The sequence below is a fragment of the Cervus canadensis genome, chromosome 3 (genome assembly GCF_019320065.1).
Source record: "Cervus canadensis isolate Bull #8, Minnesota chromosome 3, ASM1932006v1, whole genome shotgun sequence".
NCBI classification, from domain to species: Eukaryota; Metazoa; Chordata; class Mammalia; order Artiodactyla; family Cervidae; genus Cervus; species Cervus canadensis.
In genome coordinates this window covers 99,938,538-99,962,104 of record NC_057388.1, presented here as the reverse complement: position 1 = coordinate 99,962,104, position 23,567 = coordinate 99,938,538, and the positions used below count along the sequence as shown (strand labels likewise).

General features: G+C 51.8%; 1 pseudogene and 4 gene segments (V, D, J or C); 2 read left to right on the top strand and 3 right to left on the bottom strand.

Annotated features, from left to right (window-relative positions):
• Nucleotides 1-164, top strand: part of LOC122437842 — a 2,081-nt gene extending 1,917 nt beyond the window's left edge. Inside the window, 1 exon segment of the V gene segment in view lies at nt 153-164. Coding sequence covers nt 153-164 — 12 coding nt within the window.
• Nucleotides 165-1,889: 1,725 nt separating this feature from the next.
• LOC122437841 lies at nt 1,890-2,303 on the bottom strand. The segment is given in 2 exon segments: nt 1,890-2,170; nt 2,255-2,303. Coding segments are annotated over 2 exon segments (330 nt in total).
• Nucleotides 2,304-3,126: 823 nt separating this feature from the next.
• On the bottom strand, nt 3,127-3,746 carry LOC122437840. The segment is given in 2 exon segments: nt 3,127-3,565; nt 3,698-3,746. Coding segments are annotated over 2 exon segments (488 nt in total).
• A 16,428-nt stretch (nt 3,747-20,174) lies between these two features.
• Nucleotides 20,175-20,959, bottom strand: LOC122438746. The segment is given in 2 exon segments: nt 20,175-20,742; nt 20,873-20,959. Coding segments are annotated over 2 exon segments (453 nt in total).
• LOC122437838 lies at nt 20,906-21,925 on the top strand (annotated as a pseudogene).
• Nucleotides 21,926-23,567: the final 1,642 nt, after the last annotated feature.

Genomic DNA, 23,567 nt, shown 5'->3' with positions numbered 1-23,567 from the left:
GCAGAGGAGCCTGGAGCCCATGGCAGCATCAGGAATTCAGGACTGCTGCTGGCTGGGGGCGGGGCTCCTGGGCTGAGTGGTGTAAGTGCTGAACTTCCTGTGTCCCTGATTGGAGCATTTGCCTATGACGTCACTGCTCTGTGTCTCTGCAGGCTGTTTCCTGATCCACTGGACCCCTTGGCAGGACCCAGGGCTGGCTCCTCTATGCCATTCCCTGTCCTGACAACCCCTCAAAAAGGATGGGCGTGAGGTGAGCTTCATCCCCTGGTCCCATGTGTCCACAACACTCTTGTTCTGCTCTGTCTGACCCTGCCTGACCCTCATGACCCAGCGCTCACCAGATACCCCAAGCTCTCAGCTCCCCTTCCCACGCTGCTCCAGGAGACGGCCCCCTGGGCACATCCTGAAGCTCCAGGCATGACCCCTCCTCCTGAGCCGTGAGGAGTCTGTGCTGGCTCCACGTGTCCCAGGATCATTCAGGGAACTCAAATCTGCTCCCAGGTGCAGGCATGTAGCCAAGGTTCCCTTAAGCTTCCTTCCCCAGGGTGCCTCTCAGCCCCTCCCAGGGCACCCTGCTTACCATGGAAACACAGTGCCTCCTTGTGGCCAAAGGTTTATGGTCTTATGGATTAGCAGCCTCTCTTTGAATCAAGGTTTCAAAAATCCCACACCCGGAATACACACACACACACACACACACACACACATATCTGTTCTACTGCCTTCCTAGCCTGGCCAATTAGGGTTGATCTTCAAATGCACTCTTAGCCTCTGGAGGTAGAAGACTGTATGATCTGACCATTTTACTAAGAAGGAAATAATTGCTGCAGCACTACAATGATGGTAGTTAGCTAAAGACGGAAACATACGATCATAAAATAAATGCTCAGAGGGTCTCAAGTGAATCTGCCTGCAAACATGTATTTATAACTACTTCTGAATAGTCACAGACATATATTTTCAGATTTCCTATTTAAATTAAGCATTATCAAATTCTAGATAATGCGTTTCTAGTATTTATTATAAATAATTTATTATAAATTTATTATAAAATTTTATTACAAATTTTATAAATGTGGACTCAATTATTTCTGCATTTATCAAAGCATGATATAATGGGGTGATGCAGGATAGATTTTGACTGTGAGAGGATTTTGATGAGGGAGGTTAGATGAGATGCTAAGGATGTTGGGAGCAGGGGTGTCGAGAACACACAAAGACAGTCTGTCCTCCTTCAGGTGGGCTCAGCTGAGTTTTTGGATGATTTATAATTAACTAAAGTTTGTTTCTCTTTGATGACTCCATACATCTTGCTCAAAACAGACCACATAGAGAGGCCCCTTTAAAAGCCTCCCTGTGGCATGGGAAGGGACCTGACCCAGATGAGGGAGGAGCAGTGTGGCTGTGGTAGAGAGGGCCAGGGAGCTGATGCAGGCAGGTGGGGAGAGGAAGTCCTGCAGGCCTGGGAAAGGTGGACCAGAGCCGAGACCAGGTGAGAGCCAGGCTGGGGGAGAACCTCCAGAAAGACAGACAGGTTCTGCCTGAGTGAGACAAGAGTGCCTAGTGTATCTGATTTACCAACAACCTTCCCTCCTCGATCTCAGGCTCAGGTGATGACTAGGAGTCTGAGCTGGTTCACAGGGAGGATGTGAGGAAGCATCTTCCAGGTTCACAGGGAGGATGTAGAGGAAGGACAGAGCCCGATGGAGGACACATGGCCCCGAGGCCCAGGAGTGAGGCACAGGCCAACCTAGTCCACACACCCAGGGTCACGCTGCAGGCACGTGGTTGCAAACTCTGAGGCTTCCGATGCTGGGAGCCTGCACGGGCCCCCCCTGTCTTTTTGCACAGAGGAGGTGGCCGTGCAGCGCTGTGGAGTAACTGCTGGCTCAGAGGTACACAGATGTCTGGGAGCGTTTGGCGGACTCCAGCGTGAGAGGGAAGTTCTCTGTGTTTGGTCTGGAGACGCTGTACCTGTCGGGCACATCTCCTTGCTCCTTGGTGAAAGGGCCAGTTGAGTAATGGATCAGCCTCAGCCCGAGTCCTGGGTCTTGTCGGTACCAGCACATATAGTCGTGACCCAGATCCTGAGTACAATTAAGTGTCACGCTCTGTCCTGTCCTCACGACCTGGAATCTGGGGTCCTGGGTGACACCAGCGTGGACCATCCCTGTGGAGAAGGAGGACCGATGCTGCAGTCACAGCGGACATGCTTCGTGCTGACACCCCAGGGGATCCTGCCCCCAGGACTCACCTGCCTGCAGGAGACAGAAGACCACACAGCCCAGGAGGCAGGGACTCATGGCGGGGCCGGGGCAGGCGGAGGGCCCTCTGGTCTGAGTGTGGATGAGAGGGGAGAGGGGCTCTGCAGGGAGTCCTTCTGAGATGTCACTGTCCCTGCCAGGCCCCAGAGCCAACCTGTCACTCAGGGGCCACGCCCCTTCCCCCAGAAACTCAAATCAAAGAAGCTGGGAGAGTAAATTCCTAGGCAGGTTGATAAGAAGTCCAGGGTCCCCAAGGAAGAGAAAGGTGTCCAGAGTCCTCGAGGAAGAGAGAGGGGTGTGGGGCTCTCAAAGAGAAAAGAACAAAGGTTTCTTCTTCTTGCTTTGTTTAGTCCATATAGCACTGTACCTTGCTCAAGCACATGTTTCTCCTTACCAAAGACCTTCTGACTAATCTTATTGTTTTACGATGTATATTGTGGAAGTGGGTTTGGTAAGACCTTTCTATTGTCAGTTCTAATCTTGGTAATATAAGATGTATGTTGCAAGTGGGTCTGGTTAAACTATATAAGACCTTGATAAGACTAGCAAGTGGGTGCACTCTCCTCCCCCTTCAATGTCTATGTTAGAAGCTTTGTCTGTCCCTTTTTATACTTTGGAGCTTCCTGGTGGCTCAGAGGTTAAAGTGTCTGCCGGCAATGCGGGAGACCCGGGTTCGATCACTGGGTCGGGAAGATCCCCTGGAGAAGGAAACGGCAACCCACTCCAGTATTCCTGCCTGGAGATTCCCATGGACAGAGAACCCTGGTAGGCTACAGTCAACGGGGTCTCAAAGAGTCGGACACGACTAAGTGACTTCACTTTCACTTTCACTTTTCACTTTTTATACTTTAGTAAACCTCGGCTACACAAAAGCTCTTGAGTGATAAAGAGTGTCCACTCTGCCAGGCCTGGGCCTGGCAGGCAGGCAGTCGACACCCTCACCACCACTTCCTGAGCTGGGGCAGGAGTGTTTTTGTCCCAGAGGCACCTGATCACGCAGGGCTGTGTCTTGGCTGCTGGCACAGAGATACACGGCTGAGTCCATCAGCTCCAAGGAGCTCAAGTTCAGCTCAGAGTGAAAGTCATTGAACTGCTTTCCTGAGAATTGATCTGATATGTCCCCTTTTTGTATCACTTCCTGTTGTAATACTGAATGAGGAACTGGGGACCCTGGCCCAGGGAGTGTTGGTACCAGTACACAGAGCGGTGTCCAGATTCAGGGGAACATCTCAGAGTCGCTTGCTGCTTTCTTGATTTGATCAGGTATTTGGGGGTCTGGGTGACTCCAGAATCGACCAGGCCTGTTGGGGAGGAGACAGAAGAAGCTGAGGGGAGAGCATAGGGAAGCCTCCTGCTGCTGCCCTCATCACCAGGCTTCTATCTCAGGGAGGCAAAGACATTTCAGGAGCTCCCACACTGTGTCCAGGTCTCACCTGCTCCCAGGAAGCAGAGAGTCACACAGCAGAGGAGCCTGGAGCCCATGGCAGCATCAGGAACCCAAGACTGCTGCTGGCTGGGGGCGGGGCTCCTGGGGTGACTGGTGTAGAGTACTGATCCTCCTGCTTCCCTGATTGGAGCGTTTGCCTATGAGGTCACTGCTCTGTGTCTCTGCAGGCTGTTTCCTGATCCGCTGGACCGCTTGGTTGGACCCAGGGCTGGCTCCTCTATGCCATTCCCAGTCTTGCACAGCCCCTCAGCAAAGGGTGGGTATGAAGTGTGCACTCTCCCCATGTCTCCATATGTCCACAATATGACTTTTCCTCCTCTCTCTACCCCTTCCTGACACTCATCACCAAGCACTCAGCAGCCACCCAGACCCCTCACCCTCACTTCCCATGCAGGGCACCGCTGAGTACATCCTGCAGCTCCAGGCGCATCCCCACTTCCCTGACCCTGAGGAGTCTGTGCTAGCTCCATGTGCCCCAGGATCACTCAGGGAACTCAAACCTGTTCCCTGACACAGGCTTGTAGTTAAGGTTCCCTAAAGCTGCCCTCTACTGGGGGACTCTCAACCCCTCTCAGCACACCTTGCTTATATGGGCCCACACTGCCTCCTAGTTGCCAGTGGTTCACAGTCTCATGGAATTGTAGCCTCTGTCTAGGGCAAGGGTACAAAAACCCCACAACCTGAATACACGCACACACACACACACACACACACACATTCTACTATTATACTGCTTTCCCATTCTGGCTGAATTAGGGTTGATTATCAAATCTACTCTTAGCATCTGGAAGTTGAAGACTCAATGATCTGACAATTTTACTAAGAAGGAAAGAATTGCTGCACCACTGCAATGATGGTAGTTAGCTAAGATGGTAATAAATGACCATAAAACAAACACTCTGAGGATCTCACGTGAATCTGCCTGGAAACCTTTATTCCATACCTACCTCTGATTATAAGATGCATCTATTTCCACATTTCCTATATAAATTTAGCATTACCAAGTCCCAGTTAATACATTTCATAAAGAGGTTTTATATATACGAACTCATATATTTCTACACTTATAAAATCTTGATATAATGGGGTGATGGAAGATATATTTTGACTTTGAGAAGATTTTGATGAGGGAGGTGGTGCCAACCTGGCCTAGGTTAGGTGAGATGCTGAGGAAGTTCGGGTCGTGAGAATGAACCCAGAAAACCAGTCTCTCCATCAGATGGACTCACATGAGATTTGGATAATTGATAATTAACGGAAGCTGATTTCTCTTTGATGACTCCAGACAACTTGCTTAATGAAGACTACATGGAGAGGCCACTTTAAAAGCTTCCCTGTGACTTGGGAAGGGACATGACCCAGATGACTGAGGAGCAGCATGGGTGTGATACTGAGGGCCAGGGAGGTAAGGAGAGGAATGTTCTGCCCACCCAAGAAAGGTGGGCAAGAGCGGAGACCACGTGAGAACCAGTTGGGGAAAGCCTTCCAGAGAGACAATATTGAAGTGAGACAAGGGGATCTATTTTTATCTAATTTACCAGCAAGCTTCCCCCCTAGAGGTCTCAGGCTCAGGTGATGACTAGGAGTCAGAGCTGGAGAAGCATCTTCTTGGTTCACAGGGAGGATATAGAGAAAAAGACAGAGATGGATGGTGGACACATGTCTCGGAGTCCCTGAGTGAGGTTGGGTCAACCTAGTCCACACACCCAGGGTTGCACTGCAGGCACATGACCTACAAAACACTAAGACCCCCAGTGCTAGGATCCCTGATTAGGATCTCTGACTTCCAGGCTGCAGGGCCTCACCTGTCTTTTTGCACAGAGAGGAGGTGGCCGTGCAGAGCCGTGGAGTAACTGCTGGAGCAGAAGTACACAGATGTCTGGGAGTGGTTGGCAAAATCCAGCATGAGAGGGAAGTTCTCTCTCCTTAGTCTGGAGACGCTGTACCCGTCAGGCACGTCTCCTTTCTCCGTGGTGGGGGAGCTAACTGAGTAATGGTTCAGCAGCAGCCCGTGTCCCGGGTCTTGTTGGTACCAGCACATGTGGTCATAACCCAGATCCTGAGTGCATTTCAGTGTCGTCCTCTGTCCTGTCCTCAGGACCTGGAATCTGGGGTCCTGGGTGACACCAGCGTGGACCACCCCTGTGGAGAAGGAGGACCGATGCTGCAGTCACAGTGGACATGCTCAGTGCTGGCACCCCCAAGGGGACCCTGCCCCCAGGACTCACCTGCCTGCAGGAGACAGAAGACCACACAGCCCAGGAGGCAGGGGCTCATGGCGGGGGCGGGGCAAGCGGAGGGCCCTCTGGTCTGAGTGTGGATGAGAGGGGAGAGGGGCTCTCCAGGGAGTCCTTCTGAAATGTCACTGTCCCTGCCAGGCCCCAGAGCCAACCTGTCACTCAGGGGGCCACGCCTCTTCCCCCAGAGGCTCAAATCAGAAAAGAACCTCTGTGAAGAGTTCACTACAGGGTGACCCATCCAGCTCAACGGACATGAGCCTCACACGTTGTAACCTTTCTGTAAACAGTTTGTGATTTTATCTATACTTTATTCCAGAGATAATTCTTCATAAATGTGTATATTACTTTATCTACATATTTCTATAGCTCAGCATCTTGGGAAATTCCCTCTAGCTTCCTTCTCTCCTTTGTGATATGTGTCCCGATAGGACTTCAAGACCCATTTCTGCTTTAATTGATTGCAGCCCTAGGAATGGCCCTCCACCGACCATGTTTCTCTGGTTTCTGCTCTCAACCTCATCGCAGGCTCATCAGCATTCCGGGAATTGTTTGGATCTGTTCTTATCCATTCACTGACAGACAGTACACCAGCCAAACATAGCTCCTTCATGTTCACAGAGCCCTGCTTCCCATTTCGGGAGAGTGAGTAAGCAGAGCGCCCTCAGGCCTGTGACCCACCTTTCTGGGTGGAGAGAAGCTGGTTGCCCCGCACAGGATGACTTATTGGCCCAAAGGAATGCAGACTTAGGAGCGACATGGCGAGACGGGGCACACACCAGCATAAGGGAAAAATCTCTTTTTTATTTGAGACATTCTTTTCCCAAGGAAATACCTCCTTGTTGATGCGGCCGTGGCTGCCCATTTCACTCGAGTAACAATTTAATATCATAGAGGCCCAAATGGTATCATGTTACACATAACCAACAGTATATTCAATTTGTTCGTATGAGAAGCCTTTTCATGAGGAGAAGGAACCACAAGTATTGGAGAACAAACTGAAGCTGGCATCCAGCTTGTCACGTTATGAAGTATAGGTCGGTGAATTCTTCATCCCTCAGAATGTTTTATGAACAGTTTAAACTAATGCTTATTTGCCATGATCTTAGGTGATAGCATACAAACATATCAAGATAAATGAATGTTAGGAAAGTCTATCGCTCTACCAGAGACTGGGCTTGGCAGGCTGGCAGCCGACACCCTCACCACCACTTCCTGAGCTGGGGCAAGAGTGTTTTTGTCCCAGAGGCACGTGATCATGCAGGGCTGTGTCTTGGCTGCTGGCACAGAGATACACGGCTGAGTCCATCAGCTCCAAGGAAGTCAAGTTCAGCTCAGAGTGAGAGTCACTGAACTGTATTCCTGAGAATCGATCTGATATGTTTCCTTTCTCATTCACTTCCCTGTTGAAAGGCTGAATGAGGACTGGGGGCCCTGGACCAGCGCCTGTTGGTACCAGTACACAGAGCGATGTCCAGAGTCAGGGGAACATCTCAGCATCACTTGCTGTTTTCTTGATTTGATCAGGTATTTGGGGGTCTGGGTGAATTCAGAATCCACCAGGCCTGTTGGGGAGAAGACAGAAGGAAGCTGAGGGCAGAGGACAGTGAAAGCCTCCTGCTGAAGCCCTCATCACCAGCCTTCTATCTCAGGGAGGCAAAGACATCTCAGAAGCTCCCACACTGTGTCCAGGACTCACCTGTTCCCAGGAGGCAGAGAGTCACACAGCGGAGGAGCCTGGCACCCAAGGCAGCATCAGGAACCCAAGACAGCTGCTGGCTGGGGGTGGGTCTCCTGGGGTAGTGGAGTAAAGTGCTGAAGGTCCTGCTTCCCTGATTGGAGCATTTGCTTATGACATCACTGCTGTGTCTATCAGGCTCTCCTTGTCCACTGGACCCCTTACCAATACCCAGGGCTGGCTCCTCTATACCCTTCCCTGTCCTGACAGCTCCTCAGCAAGACTGGGTGTGAGGTGAGTTTCATCCCTTGGTCCCATATGCACACAACATGCCTTGTTTTTGTCTGCCTGACCCTGCCTGACACTCATCACCAGCCACCAGGCCCTCACTAGCCACTCCAACCCCTTCACCATTCCACTTCCCATGCTGAGTTAGGTTTTGACCGTATATGTTCATCCCGTGGTTCCAGCCATGTCCCCAGTTCCCTGCACAGTGTGGAGTCTGTGCTGGCTCCATGTGTCCCAGGACCACGCAGGGAACTCAGACCTGCTCCCAGATGCAGGCATGATATAGACAAGGTTCTCTTAAGCTGCCCTCCCCAGGGTGACTCTCATACCCTCCCAGCACACCCTGCTTATCATGGAACAGTGCCTCCAAGTGGCCAAAGGTCAAGGGTCTCATGGATTTGCAGCATTTGTTTAAAAGAAAGAAAATTTAGTTGCTCAGACTTGTCCTACTCTTTGCAACGGCATGGACTATAGCTTACCTGGCTCCGCTGTCCATGGGATTATCCAGGCAAGAGTACTGGAGTGGGTTGCCATTTCCTTCACCAGAGGATCTTCCCGACCCAGGGATCAAACCCAGGTCTCCCACATTGGAGGCAGATGCTTTACCATCTGAGCCACAAGGGAAGTCCTATCTGTTAAAGCAAGGGTACAAAAATTCCGGCACCCTGAACACACACACACACACACACACACACACACTCTCTCTCTCTCTCTCACACGCACACATACCTGTTCTTCTGCCTTCCTAGCCTGGTTGATGGGTTGATCATCGAATCCACTCAGCCTCTGGAGGCAGAAGAATGTATGATCCCACCTTTTTACTAAGAGGGAAATAATTGTGGCACCACTACAGTGACAGTAGTTAGCTAAACATGGAAATATAGGATCATAAAATAAATACTCTGAGGGTCTCAAGTGAATCTGCCTACAAACATGTATTCCATAACTACTTCTGATTAATCAGATGCATATATTTCCAGATTTTGTATTTAAATTAAGCATGATCAAATTCTAGATAATACTTTTCATAAAGAAGTCTTAGAAATATGAACTCATTTATTTCTGCACGTATAAAATCATGATATAATGGGGGCGATGCAGGATATATTTTGACTTTGAGAAGATTTTGATGAGCATGCCAGGTGGTCCCAACCTGGCCTAGGTTAGGTGAGATGCTAAGGATGTCGGAGGGTGGGGGGTGTGCGTCGAGAACACACAAAGGCAATCTGTCCTCCTTCAGATGGACTCACGTGAGTTTTGGGATGATAGGTGATTAACTAAAGTTTGTTTCTTTTTCATGACTCCATACATCTTGCTCAATACATACCACATAGAGAGGCCGCTTTAAAAGCCTCCCTGTGGCATGGGAAGGGACCTGACCCAGATGAGGGAGGAGCAGTGTGGCTGTGGTAGAGAGGGCCAGCGAGCTGATGCAGGGAGGTGGGGAGAGGAAGTCCTGCCCGCCTGGGAAAGGTGGACCAGAGCCGAGACCAGGTGAGAGCCAGGCTGGGGGAGAACCTCCAGAAAGACAGAAACAGCTGCCTGAGTGAGACAAGAGTGCCTAGTGTATCTAATTTACCAACACCCTTCCCTCCTAGGTCTCAGGCTCAGGTGATGACTAGTGTTAGAAAACGCCGCAGGAAGAAAGGGCCACCTCTAAGGACCGTTGACGAAGGCCTTTATTGGGTGGTCGCTCTCGGGCAGAACTCCCGGGGGCGAGTGAGCGAGGAGACAAAGGGAGTCTGCGAGGTATGAGCGGGGGGAGAGGTTTTATGGCCGGGGCTGGCGTCCAAGCCAAGTCTTCCCATATAAGGAAGAAAGCGCGGGCTACAGCGGCGGTTGGTGTCCAAGGGCTCCGTGTCAGCACCTGATTGGACCAGGCTGCAGGGGGTCTGCCCCCGGAAGTTTAGCCAGACTCCGGAACTTGTCTGCGGCACTCTTCCGGGGCATGCCTCAACGTGCCTGACCTTTCATCCCGGCCTTTTTGTTATAGGACAAGGGGCGTCGGTTCTCTCTGGCTACATCCTGCTGAACGGGGGCGGCGAGGGGTATGGTGTGGCCGGGATGACAGGGAGCGTCTGCCGTTAATTTTGTCACAGAGTGTTTGTTGGAAGCCCTTGGTACTGCTCTCGCAACACCATCAGCTGGACTGCGTTGAGCCATTGTTTGATAAAGGCCAAGAGCTTATTTAAGAGACAGGGCCCGAAAGTTAAGAACAACAAGAGGATTATGAGTGGTCCCATTAAGGTCGAAAGCAGGGTGGTCAGCCAGGGGGAGTTTTGGAACCATCATTTGAACCAACGTTGCTGGGCTTCCCGTTCCCTCTTTCTGCGCTCTAGTCCTTCTCTTACCTTGGCCATGGACTCTCTTACTACCCCTGTATGGTCTGCGTAAAAGCAACACTCTGCCTTGAGGGCTGCACAGAGGCCCCCTTGTTGTAAAAAGATCAGGTCTAGGCCTCGTCTGTTCTGTAACACCACTTCTGACAAAGAGGTTAGGGATTTTTCTAAGGCCATCATAGACTTTTCTATTCGTGCAATATCTTCATCAATGGCGACTCTCAGGGTGATCAGGCCCTGATGTTGTGTGGTCAGGGAAGCAATGCCCGTACCCATTCCGGCTGCCCCCAGGGCAAACAGGGTTGCTAGAGTAATAGCTGTAATGGGCTCCCTCTTATGTCTAGGAGCTGGGGTGTCTCGGTCCCAAAAGTTGTAGAGGACCTCTTCTGGGTGGTAGGTAATCTTGGGTACTACCACTACCATGACACAGAATTCCCTGCTCTGGTCAAAGACAGCTAAATGGAGACAGGGTGTCAGCCCAGTCTGTGAACATACCCACCACCCCCCGATTTCGGGTATGACGTAGGTCTCTCCATTTTTTAAGATCCAGGTGACTTGAAAAGGCTGGTGGGGGTTTTGGTAGGTGTGCCCCCCTTTTTCCAGGACCCCCAGTACCCCCAGAGTAACCCAGAGTAGAGAGTCCCGCATTGTTCTGAGGTTGGGGTGAAGGGGGTGTGGCGGACAACCAGCCCCGTGGGTCTCGTAGGGATGGAGCTGGAACCAGGTCAGGGTGTCCCAAGGGAATAGCACCTCAGGAGTAGGAAGCAGATGGCTAGGTATGTGAGGGCCAGGGACAGTTGAAGAGTGGAGGACCAATCGCGGGGGGTGTGGCCGCTAATCCAATGGCAAAAAGTATGGCCAGAGCTGTGATTGTTAGCAGCCACAGCAGGTGATGCCAGGTCAGCATCAGATATCGGGATGTGGTCCCTCAATTATTTTGGGATCGACGACAGAGGGGTTCGGGTGATGGTCAGTTTGGTCGGCCCCGTGAGGGTGGAGCGGTAGGAGTAATTGGGAGGAGGGGCCTGGGCTGGGGCCACCCCTGTCTCTGGGAGACCCCGGGGAGCTCGTTTGAGCCGGGTCAGGTGATCCCAGGGCTCGTGTCCCAGCAGTTTGGCTGCCGTGGGAGTGGTGAGGATTACAGTATGGGGCCCCATCCAGCGAGGTTGTAGCGGGCGAGGACTCAAGGCTTTTAGCAGTACCTGATCTCCCGGGGCCAGAGGCTGAGTTGGCCCCTCGTCGTCTGTTGGTTGTGGCAGGACCCAGTCTGCGTGTTCTCTCAGCAAGGATCGTAGGAGGGAGAAGAGGGGGAGGTACCCCGCGAGTGGGGGAGCCTCTCCCTCTGGGAGGTGAGTCAGGAGATAGGGCCTGCCGTAGAGCAGTTCAAAAGGGGTCAAACCTGTTTTGGAGTGTGGTGTGGTGCGAATGCGAGTGAGCGCCAGAGGAAGGAGGTCGACCCAAGACAGCCGCAGTTCTGAGGCAAGCTTGGTCAGGTGCGTCTTGATGATGCCGTTCACCCACTCTAGTTTGCCCGACGATTGGGGCTGATAGGGGATGTGGAGATGCCAGTCAATGCCCAGGGCCGTAGCTACCTGCTGGGAGATCTGTGAGATGAATGCAGGCCCATTGTCAGACTGGAGAGAGTTTGGCAACCCAAATCTGGGAATGAGATGGGTCGTCAAGACCTCTGCCACCGCCGCTGCCGTCTCTCGGGCGGTGGGGAAGGCCTCGACCCATCCTGAAAAGGTGTCCACCAAGACCAGCAGATAGCGGTAGGTTCGATGTCTGGGCATGTGGGTGAAGTCTATCTGCCGATCTTGTCCGGGCATGTGTCCCCTTAGCTGGTGAGTCTCCTGTGGGGGTCGGAGTCCTCCTTGAGGAGAGGTGGAAGCACATGTTAGGCAGGAGCGGTGGACAGCATATATGGTCTGTCTGAGATGTAGGGGAGAAAAGACAGGGCTGAGAAAGGAAAAGAGATCCCTTGGCCCGATGTGGAGGGTATTGTGGATTTGGGATATTATGGCCTTAGCCTGGCGCTCAGGAAGCACTGGTTTATTACGGAGTAATATCCATCCCGACAGGTGCCTCTGAGCCTCTTCCTGTGCCAGCAAGGCTCTGGCTTCCTGGCTGGAATAATCTGGGTTGAGGGTGGATCTCAAAGTCAGCAAGGGCTCAGGGGCTTGTTGTAAGGTGATTTGTCTAGCCACTTGATCTGCCATATTATTACCCAGAGAGACAGTGTCATGAGTATTTTGGTGTCCCTTGCAGTGTATGATAGCGACCTCTTTGGGCAGAGATAAGGCATCTAACAGTCGAATAATGTGGGGGGCATTACAGATGGGGGATCCTTTAGTGGTCAGGAAGCCCCGCTCTCTCCAGATTGCCGCGTGAGAATGGGCAATCAAGAAGGCGTATTTGGAGTCTGTGTAAATATTGGCCCTTTTTCCTTTTGCTAGGTGTAAGGCTCTAGTTAGGGCTGTTAGTTCAGCCTTTTGAGAGGTCGTCCCGGGTGGCAAGGGCTGAGCCTCTAGGACTTCCCGGGTGGTTACCACAGCATAAGCCGCCCTTCGGTTCCCATCGGGATCTTGCTTTGAGCTCCCATCGACGAACAAAGTTAGCTCTGGATCTGGTAGAGGTTCGGAAAACAGGTTGTGAGGTGGTTGCATAAGGGACTCAAGGACCTCTGAGCATGAGTGGGCTGGGGGTTTTGAGGAGAGGGGGAGGGAGGGCAACGAAGAAAGCGGGTTTAATTGTGGAGAGCGAGTCACGGAAACTTGCGGATTGTCCAAAAATACCAGGTGAAACTGCTGGAGCCTGGACTCGCTGAGGTCAGAGAGAAATCTAGAGGCTAAAAGATCGCCAAGGTGATGAGGTAAGAAGATGGTCAGGGGTTGACCATGAATCAGCTTTTTAGCATCAGCGTACAATGTTGCCGCTGCCACTAGTGCCCGCGGGCAGGGGAACCATCCCCTGGCTGTGGGGTCAAGTTGTTTGGATATGTAAGCAATAGGCAGCAGTTCGGGGCCAATCGGTTGCACCAAGGCTCCAAAGGCTATCCCTCCCTTTTCATCAGTGTATAGATGGTGCGGATAGTTGGGATTTGGGAGAAAGAGAGGGAGTGCAGCAAATAGGGTTGAGGGTAAAGCATGGAAGGCCTTAGCCACTTCGGTGGGGGAAGACAGCAGTCCTGTGGGAGTCTCTTTAGCGGCGGCATATAGGGGTTTGGCCAGGGTGTCGTAATTTGGGACCCAGTGTTGGAAGAACCCCGTCAGTCCTAGGAAGGACAATATCTGGTCTCCGTTGGCCGGAGGACAGATGGACCTGAGGAGGCTACACTGATCTGCTGTCAGGGCCTTAGTGGTAGGGGTGATTTGGAGGCCTAGATAGACAACAGAAGTCTGAGTCAGTTGAGCTTTGGATTGTGAGGCTCTGTAACCCTGGGAACCGAGGAAATTAAGAAGAGTTGCAGAATGTTGTCGGGAGGTCTCTTCTGAGGGGCTGCAAAGGAGCAAGTCGTCTGCATATTGGAGGAGGGTGCTAGGGCGGAGCGAGCATCTGGCCAGGTCCCGGGACAGAGCCTGCCCGAAGTAGTGGGGACTGTCTCTGAACCCCTGAGGGAGTACGGTCCATGTGAGTTGTGTGGTCAGCTGGGTGTCGGGGTCAGTCCAGGTAAAAGCAAAGAGGAATTGGCAGTCGGGGTGGAGTGGGATGGTAAAAAAAGGCATCCTTGAGGTCAATAATGTTGAAATGAGAGGTTTGGGGAGGTATGGAAGAAAGGAGGGTGTAGGGGTTAGGGACAAGTGGATGAGCAGGGACCACTGCCGTGTTGATCAGGCGGAGATCCTGCACTAGCTGGTAGTCTCCTGAAGCCTTTCGAACAGGGAGGATGGGCATGTTACAGGGGGAAGTCGTGGGGATCAAAAGACCCTGTCCCATGAGACGGTTGATGATGGGCTTTAGCCCCCTGAGGTTATGAGTAGACAAAGGAAACTGGGGCCGGGCTGGGAAACAGGTGGGGTCCCTTAGCTGGATGAGGACTGGAGGGTGGTGCCGAGCCACCACCAGGATTAACAGAAGACCTCAGGATTAACAGAAGAGGTTGGAGGGTCAACAAATAACATTAGGAAGGCCCCTGACGTGGGAGCCCATCCTGGAGTTAGGTGAAGAGTGGCCTTCAGCTTAGCGAGTATATCTCTTCCCAAGAGAGGAGTAGGGCAGGAGGGGATGACCAAAAAGGAGTGGGTAAATAGGCAGGAATCTAATTGGCAGGACAGTGGTTGGGTTTGGAGTGGACACGAGGGTTGGCCGTCAATGCCCATAACCGAAACCTGGGAAGGACATAAAGTACACCTGAAAGAGGGAAGGACTGAATAGGTAGCCCCCGTATCAACTAGAAAGTTGATGGACTTACCCGCTACCTGGAGTGTTACCCTGGGCTCGGCTTGGGTTATTGGGGTCCCCGAGTCTGGGCGGCGTCAGTCATCATTGAAGCTCAGCAGCTCCAAGGCCGGAGGAGGGCAGGAGGTCTCCCTGGGGCGCTCTGGTCTCCGGCCCCTAGAGGTCGGGGCCCGAGAGGCCTGGGGACAGTCACTAGCCCAGTGTCCTCGTTGTTTGCACAATGGGCACAGCTTGGAGGGAGGCTGCAGATTGGGGCACATCTCGGCCCAGTGTCCTTCTTGGCTGCACTTGAAGCAGGCCCCCGGAGGGGGGTTTTGGGGCCCCGAGCCCGCTGCCGGCTGCAGGGCTGCTACCAAGGCCTGGGTTTGCTGGTTTAGGAGGCTTGCCTGAAAGTCGGCCTTTTGTTTGAGCCTTGCCTTTCGGCTGGCCTCAGCAGTTTCTTCACGGGCGTTGTAAACTTTAAAGGCCATTTTTACCAGGTCTCGAATAGGGGTCTGAGGGCCGTCCTCGGCCTTGGCCAGTTTTTTTCGGATGTCAGGTGCGGATTGGGAGATAAAACGATTGGCCAAGATAGCTGCCCCAATGGGGGACTCAGGGGACAGTCTGGTGTATTGAACAAGGGCCTCAGTCAGCCGATTAAGAAACATGGCTGGATTTTCGTCGGGCCCCTGAGTCACCTCATCTAGTTTGAGGAGGTTTACTACCTTATGAGAGGACGTTTCCATTCCATTGAGGATACACTCTATCATATAGCGTACCCACAGCTGGCCGCCACCCCCTTCCTGGTAGTTCCAATCAGGGTCGGTGTCAGGAACTGCCTGAGCTCCCGGGGGGCGCTCAGGGGAGGGGTTGGCACTGTGCCGCTGGTCGGCCTGAGCCCTGGCTGCCATCCAAATGGCCTGCCTCTCTTCGGGGGTGGCGGTAGACCCCAGGATGACATATATGTCCTGCCATGTTAGGGCATAGGCACACCCTGGGTCAGACTCGTAAACTGCTTAATGTACTGAGTGGGGTTGGAGGAAAAGGATCCCAGTTTGGCCTCAATCTGTGCTAGGTCTTGGAGAGAGAAGGGGACGTGGACCTGGGCTAAACCCTCAGCTCCGGCTACTTGTCACAGAGGGAGTAGCGGGGCTGGAGGAGGGGGAGGGGAGGCACCTGGAGGGTTGCTGTGAGAGCGAGTGTGGGAGCTAACCGGAGAAGGGGAGGGAGTGACTGGGGGAAGGGGAGGATACAAGATAGGGTTAAGGGCTGGAGGATCTGGGGCCGGCGGTGGAGTCTCGGGGGCGGGAACAGAGGCAAAAGGGGCCGGAGTGGAGGGGGAGGGGGCAGGAGCCAGAGAGGAAGGGGTGGGGGCCGTGGGAGATGCATAGGGAGGGGGGGCCACCAGATCTTCTGGGGGAACAGAGAAAGCAGAGGACTCAGAGACGGGAGGAGTTGGCTTGGTCCAGGAGGGTGGAGTCAGGGGGAGCCATGGTGAGTAGGATTTGGCTGGGAGCGCACGTGGTGCACAGGGTGGGGTGAGAGCACAATGCCCAAAAGGCCTGAACATAAGGGGACCTCAGACCATTTTCCCGTTCTCCGGCAGTAATTATCTAAATCACGGAGGACGTCAAAGTCTAGTGTCCTTGTGGCTGGCCATTGTGAGCCATTATCTAGGGAATAGCGAGGCCAGGCCTGTGAACACAGAAAAGTGAGCTGCTTGGGGCGGATATATCCCTTTAGTCTTAGGGTCTGCAGGTTAGCCAGCAGGCACTCTAAGGGGGTGGAGTATTGGGGATCGGGTTTGGAGGCTGTCGATCCCATGGCGACCACGGGTTATGGAGGCAACCCCCGCTGTCTGAACGTCTTCGGACGTGTCAAGGGAAGCCGGAGGTCCGTGCAGCCATTCGGAACATCTTCCTCATGAGCTGGGGACTGGGAAAGGCCGAAGCCGGAGGTCTACTCAGCAGCTTGGGACGTCTCCCTCACGAGCTCGTGACTGGAAAAGGCTGAACCTGGAGGCCGAAGCCGGAGGTCTTCTCAGCCGCTGGGGACGTCTCCCCACCAGCTGGTGACAGGGAGGGCCCAGTAAGTGTGCACCCGTTACTGGGCCCTAAGAGGTGGTCGCCAGGGAGGGCAGGCCCCAAAGCCGAAGGGACTTACCCCGTATCCTGCTGTACGGGAGGTTGGTCAGCCGCCTGGGTCCGGGGCTACCGCAGTGGTGGACCTCGAGGGGGCCTCAACGGTGAGTGCCGGGGGCCCTCACCTCGAGCCCCACGTTGGGCGCCAGATGTTAGAAAACGCCGCAGGAAGAAAGGGCCACCTCTAAGGACCTTTGACGAAGGCCTTTATTGGGCAGTCGCTCTCGGGCAGAACTCCCGGGGGCGGGTGAGTGAGGAGACAAAGGGAGTCTGCGAGGTATGAGGGGTGGGGAGAGGTTTTATGGCCAGGGCCGGAGTCCAAGCCAGGTCTTCCCATATAAGGAAGAAAGCGCGGGCTACAGTGGCAGCTGATGTCCAAGGGCTCCGTGTCAGCACCTGATTGGACCAGGCTGCAGGGGGTCGGCCCCCAGAAGTTTAGCCAGCCTCCGGAACTTGTCTGCGGCACACTTCTGGGGCATGCCTCAACGTGCCCGACCTTTCAACTAGGAGTCAGAGCTGGGGAAGTGTCTCCTGGTTCACAGGGAGGATGCAGCAGAAACACTGAGACCGATGGAGGACACATGGCCCGAGGCCCCAGAGTGAGGCTGAGGACAACCTAGTCCACACACACAGGGTCACACTGCAGGAATGTGGCAGGAAAGCCCTGAGGCTCCCGGTGCTGGGAGCCTGCACGGGGCCCCCTGTCTTTTTGCACAGAGAGGAGATGGCTGTGCAGCACTGTGGAGTAACTGCTGGCACAGAAGTACACAGATGTCTGGGAGCATTTCGCGGACTCCAAGTGACAGGGAAGTTCTCTGTGTTTGGTCTGGAGACGCTGTACCCGTTGGGCACGTCTCCTTGCTCCTTGGGGAAAGGGCCAGTTGAGTAATGGATCAGACTCAGCCCAAGTCCTGGGTCTTGTCCGTACCAGCACATATAGTTATGACCCAGATCCTGAGTACAATTAAGTGCCACGTTCTGTCCTGTCCTCACGACCTGGAATCTGGGGTCCTGAGTGACACCAGCATGGACCGCCCCTATGGAGAAGGAGGATTGATGCTACTGTCACAGAGAACATGCTTGGTGTGGCACCCCAAAGGGGACCCAGCCCCCAGGACTCACCTGCCTGCAGGAGACAGAAGACCACACAGCCCAGGAGGCAGGGGCTCATGGCTGGGGCCCGGCAGGTGGAAGGCCCTCTGGTCTGAGTGTGGATGAGAGGGGAGAGGGGCTCTCCAGGGAGTCCTTCTGAGATGTCACTGTCCCTGCCAGGCCCCAGAGAAAACCTGTCACTCAGGGGCCACGCCCCTTCCCCCAGAAGCTCAAATCAAAGTTGATTCTAAATCAGTAGCTTAGAACAGGGAGATGCCTTGGACAGATTGCTTGGACATCATCTCGACAGATGTAAGTCTTACAAAGTCGTTGCAACCTTTCCTTAGAGTAGTTTGCACCTTTATGTATATTTTACTCCAGAGATAATTACTTAATTTGCATATTAGCTTATTTACGTACATATTTCTGTAGTTTTGAATCTCAGAGGAAATCCTTAGGGCTTCCTACTGTCCTTTATGACCCATGCATCCGAAATACTCCCTGAAGTGTTGTTTCTACTTTGCTCAATTGACCACAGTCCTGCTCCTGTCCTCTCACCTACAATGATTCTTTGGTGTCTGGTTCCTTAACTGCAGCGCAGACTCATCACTATTGAGGAATCATTTGACTCTATTTCTTCTCAGTTCATTAACAGACGGGACACCTGCCAAATGCAGGTACAGCTCCTTCATGGTCGCCAAAGCATGTGCTTCCTGAGTCTGAGGGCACAGCGAGGGGAAGCAGCAAGTGAAACCAGACCAGCCCTAAGACAGAACTTTCTTTGTGGCCAGAAGCTGGTTGCTCAGCGTGGATTATACGTTCGCACAAAGAAACATACATACGAGAGGGATTTGGGGCGAGGTGCCAGACTCCAGGACACATCAAAAGTGCTCTGACTTTATGTGGGACATCCACTCCATGGGAATACTTCCTTGTGAAGCATGGCTGCCATTAATAGATTGATATCCTAGAGCCCTAAACTATATTTTATTGCACAAACCCCACTCTCAAAAGGACTCTGTACCTAGAGTGATGTTCTGCTGTTGGGATCTTCAAATTCTCAATAGTCTTTGAAATATGGACCCTGAAAATTATGTACGAGATCCTGGTTACATGACTTTAGATGTTCCGTGACCTCCTGATGGTCGGTTTCCCTTTAGCATGACCACATGTCTAGTGTCTGGGTGACTCACCACTCCTGGGTCCTGGGACAGAAAGACACTGACGCTGAAGTGAGAAACAAAGGAGGAATCTCATGTCATAACCACAATGGCCAGCCTTGAATCTGGGCCTGGCAAGCCCTCGAGTGGTTCCATACACGTGCTCAGAACTTCGCTGGTCCAGGACACAGAAGGACACGGTAAAGGGGGGTCATACCCAGGCCAGGCCAGAAGAAAGAGGTCTTTCCAGCTCAAGGCCTGTGGCCTGAATCCTTGGGATCAAGTCATAGGAACCCTTCTCCTGGCATGGAATTATCATTCACTGAAACAACTACTGCTGGTGGTCTGGCCAGCCCAGGACCCAGTGTGTGAATGTGAAGCCTTGCTATGTTGTTTCTCATAGAATATTAACAAAAAAAATCATTATAAAATGATTTCAGAAAAAGGGTTCATGAGAAAAAAAAAATCTATGAAATTGAGTAAATAAATTTTACAAAAACAGCCTGTACCAGCTGGTAAGAACTTAGATGGTCATTTTATCAAGCCATCAATCCCCATTTAGGATTGTCCCTCACACGGAAATGGTGTCTCACATGGTTTCAAGCACTTTGTTAATGATAACACTTTCCAGAAGCACTTACTTGTCTTCCATATTTAGCTCCAGGCTAAAAAGGAACTGTTTTGATGGGTATAGACATTAAATTTTCACTAAAAAGATGCATGAGCAAAACAAATCTACAACAGAAATCATACTGTTGATTGAATGTGTCACTTTGTTCTGAGACATTTAATTAACTTTATTCTGGGTATTAAGTGAGAGGGGTTTTGGAAGAGGTTAACATATAAATAGGTAGATTTTAACTTTAGATTAGATTAACATTTTAAACAGATGACCTTCCATTCCACAGTCTTAGTGGGCCTAATCCAACCAGTGAAGATATGAATAGAACGAAAAGACTGATCCTCCCCCAGGTAAGAGAGAACTGTTCAGCTGATGGCCTTCAAACTGGACCGTCAGTTCTTGGGCCTTTGAATTTAAACATCAGCTCTCCCTGAACCTCTAGTATCACCAGATTTGGACTTGTTAGCTGTAACAGCTATGTGGAGCGAACTCCTTTAAAAGATAGGGAGCAGAGAACACAGGTGTTGAGGACAGCTTTGAGTCTGATTCCTTGTCTGACAGTTAGGAAATATGAGATCTGGGCAAGTCACTTCCCATCAGATGTATAAACAGTTAAAATAATCTTTATCATGCTTGATCTTTGTGAGCATTAAAATGTACAAAGGAAAGAATGTCTGGGAAAGGCTACCAGCTCTACCTGGGTCTGGCTCTCGCTGGCTGGCAGCTGACACCCTGGCAACCACTTCCTGAGCTGGGGTAGGAGTGTATTTGTACCAGAGGCATCTGATCATGCAGGGCTGTGTCTTGGCTGCTGGCACAGAGATACACGGCTGAGTCTGTCAGCTCCAAGGGGGTGAAGCTCAGCTCAGAGCGAGAGTCACTGAACTGTTCTCCTGAGAATCGATCCGGGAGCTGTGCTTCTCCCTGCACTTTCTGGTTGTAATACTGAAGGAGGAACCGGGGGCCCTGGCCCAGGGCCTGTTGATACCAGTACACAGAGCGGTGTCCAGAGTCAGGGGAACATCTCAGAGTCGCGTCCTGCTTTCTTGATTTGATCAGGTACTTGGGGGTCTGGGTGACTCCAGATTCCACCAGGCCTGTTGGGGAGGAGACAAGGAAGCTGAGGGCAGAGCATAGGGAAGCCTCCTGCTTAAACCCTCATCGCCGGGCTTCTATCTCAGGGAGGCAAAGACATCTCAGAAGCTCCCACACTGTGTCCAGACTCACCTGCTCCCAGGAGGCAGAGAGTCACACAGCAGAGGAGCCTGGAGCCCATGGCAGCATCAGGAACCCAAGACTGCTGCTGGCTGGGGGCGGGGCTCCTGGGGTGAGTGGTGTAAGTGCTGACCCTCCCGCTTCCCTGATTGGAGCGTTTGCCTATGACGTCACTGGTCTGTGTCTCTGCAGGCTGTTTCCTGATCCACTGGACCCCTGGTCAGGTCCCATGGTGGGCTCCTCTATGCCCTTCCCAGTCCTGCACAGCCCCTCGGCAAAGGGTGGGTGTGTGGCAAGCACTGTCCCCATATGCCCATAACATGGCTTTCTCTTCTCTTCCTGTCCCTGCCTGACACTCCTCACCCAGCCCTCACAAGCCACAGTAATCCATCACCCACCGCTCCCCATGCTGCTGCAGGAGAGGACCCCCTGGGCACATCCTGAGGATCCAGGCACGTCCCCACTCCCCTGGGCAGTGAGGTGTCTGGGCTGGGTCCATGTGTCTGGACCACTCAGGGAACTCAAACCTGTTTTCTGATGCAGGCATGTAGCCAAGGTGCCCCCAAGCTGCCCTCCCCAGAGTGACTCTCAACCCCTCCCAGGGCACCAGCTTACCCTGGACCCACAGTGCCTCCTAGTGGTCCATGGTCCACAGTCTCACAGATCTGTGCCTTCTGTCTAAATCAAGAATGGAAATTCAGATTCTTCATGGCTTTGGTAGTGACTGCCTCTCTAAGCAGGTGTGAGCCTGGCCCGCGCCTTCCCCAGGAGACCAGAGCCAGCCTCTGCTCCTTGGTGACCATGTGTGACTGAAAGGCCGTGATCAAGAATGCCGATATGTCGGAGGAGATGCAACAGGACTCGGTGGGGTGTGCTACTCAGGCATTGGAGAAGTATAATACAGAGAAGGACATCGCAGCCCACATCAAGGAGTTTGACAAGAAGTACAACCCCCCGGGCACTGCATTGTGGTGAGGAACTTCAGTCGTTCCATGACACATGAAACCAAAGACCATCTGCTTCTACCTGGGCCAAGTGGCCAGTCTCCTGTTCAAATCCAAGTAAAAGCATGCACTGTGCCACACACCCAATGATCCACCCAAAAACCAGGACTGCAGCCGAAACTTCAAAACCAGAGACTGAAGTCTTCAGCCCTGCCTAAGGGAACACCTACATCTTTGAACCTTTATTGGATTTTGTACAGGACATTCTCTGTACTGGTTTGTTGTGGTTATAAAGCAAGCAAATAAATATAAATGTAAGCAAAACGGCTTACATTTGTATTTATTTTCTATTCCATACCTCTCTGCTGCATTTTTTTTTTCTCTTCAAAATCCATTCCTTTAAAGAGAGAAGTCTGTTGGAGAAGGGTTCATTAATTATCATTTGTTCAAATAATCTAGAGTTGAAGATGGACTCTTTAGTTGATCTTGGGTAGGCTGTTGGGGGTGATTCCTTGAAGTTTCTGAGGGATGTAACAGACTAGCCTATTCAGCACTCTTGCGTTGCATTCTTGCCCATCCTGCTCCTGTTGTGCGTGGAAGAATACTACTCAGAAGTGCATGTTGAGAGAGGCATGGCAGAGAAACTACTGGACTCTTACTCCTAATCTGATAAGTGTATTCCTTAAGTGCTCCTTTTGTGATAACAGCTATAGAGTGTTCTGGGCCTTGGGCCTCAAGAGATGATGAATGTGTCCTGGAACTCCTTTAAGCTTTCTACGGCTGTAAAATGGAATTAAGCTGGTGAGAAAGCTGGGCTAATGAGAAATTTGTTGGGCTCTAGACATTTCCCCTCCCCTGCCTTGGCCAAAGCATACTCTAAAGATCAAAGGTGGTCTTAAAGAGAAAGAGCCTTTGAGCAGCGGCCCTCCTTGTGATTCTAGTAAAGTCTACAGGAATTTAAACTTACAAGCCGGCTGCGCTGTGCTTTAACTAGCTGTGTTCACATATGAGTTGAAGCTTTCATTAAAAGACAGAATTAAAAAAAAAGATATTCCCCACAACCCCACCTGCAACCCCTCTACACACAGACACACACACAGAGACACAAATACATACCCCTGATCTACTGCCTTCTCAGCCTGACAAAATTAGGGTTGATCCTCAAATCCACTCTTATCCTCTGGAGGTAAAGGACTGTATGATCTGACATTTTTACTAAGAAGGATGTAATTATTGTACCGCTACAATGACAGTAGTTAGCAAAGATGAAAATACATGACCATAAAATGAATACTCTGAAGATCTCAAGTGAATCCACCTGGAAGCATGTATTCCATAACTACTTCTGATTAATCAGATGCATATATTTCCAGATTTCCCATTGAAATTAAGCATTACCAAATTCTAGGGAATGCATTTTATAGAGGATTTTGTATATATGGACTCATTTATTTCTGCACTTACAAAATCTTGATATAATGAGGTAATGGAGGATGTATTTTGACTTTGAGAAGATTTTGATGACGGAGGTGGGCCAACCTGGCCTAAGTTAGGTGAGATGCTGAGGAAATCGGGGGACTGGGGGGAGAACACACAAAGACAGTCTGTCCTCCTTCAATGGACTCACATGAAGTTTTGGATGATTGATAATTAACTGAAGTTGGTTTCTCTTTGATGACTCCAGACAGCTTGCTCAAAGCAGACCACGTGGGCAGGCTATTTTAAAAACTACCTGGTGATTTGGGAAGGGATGTGACCATAGC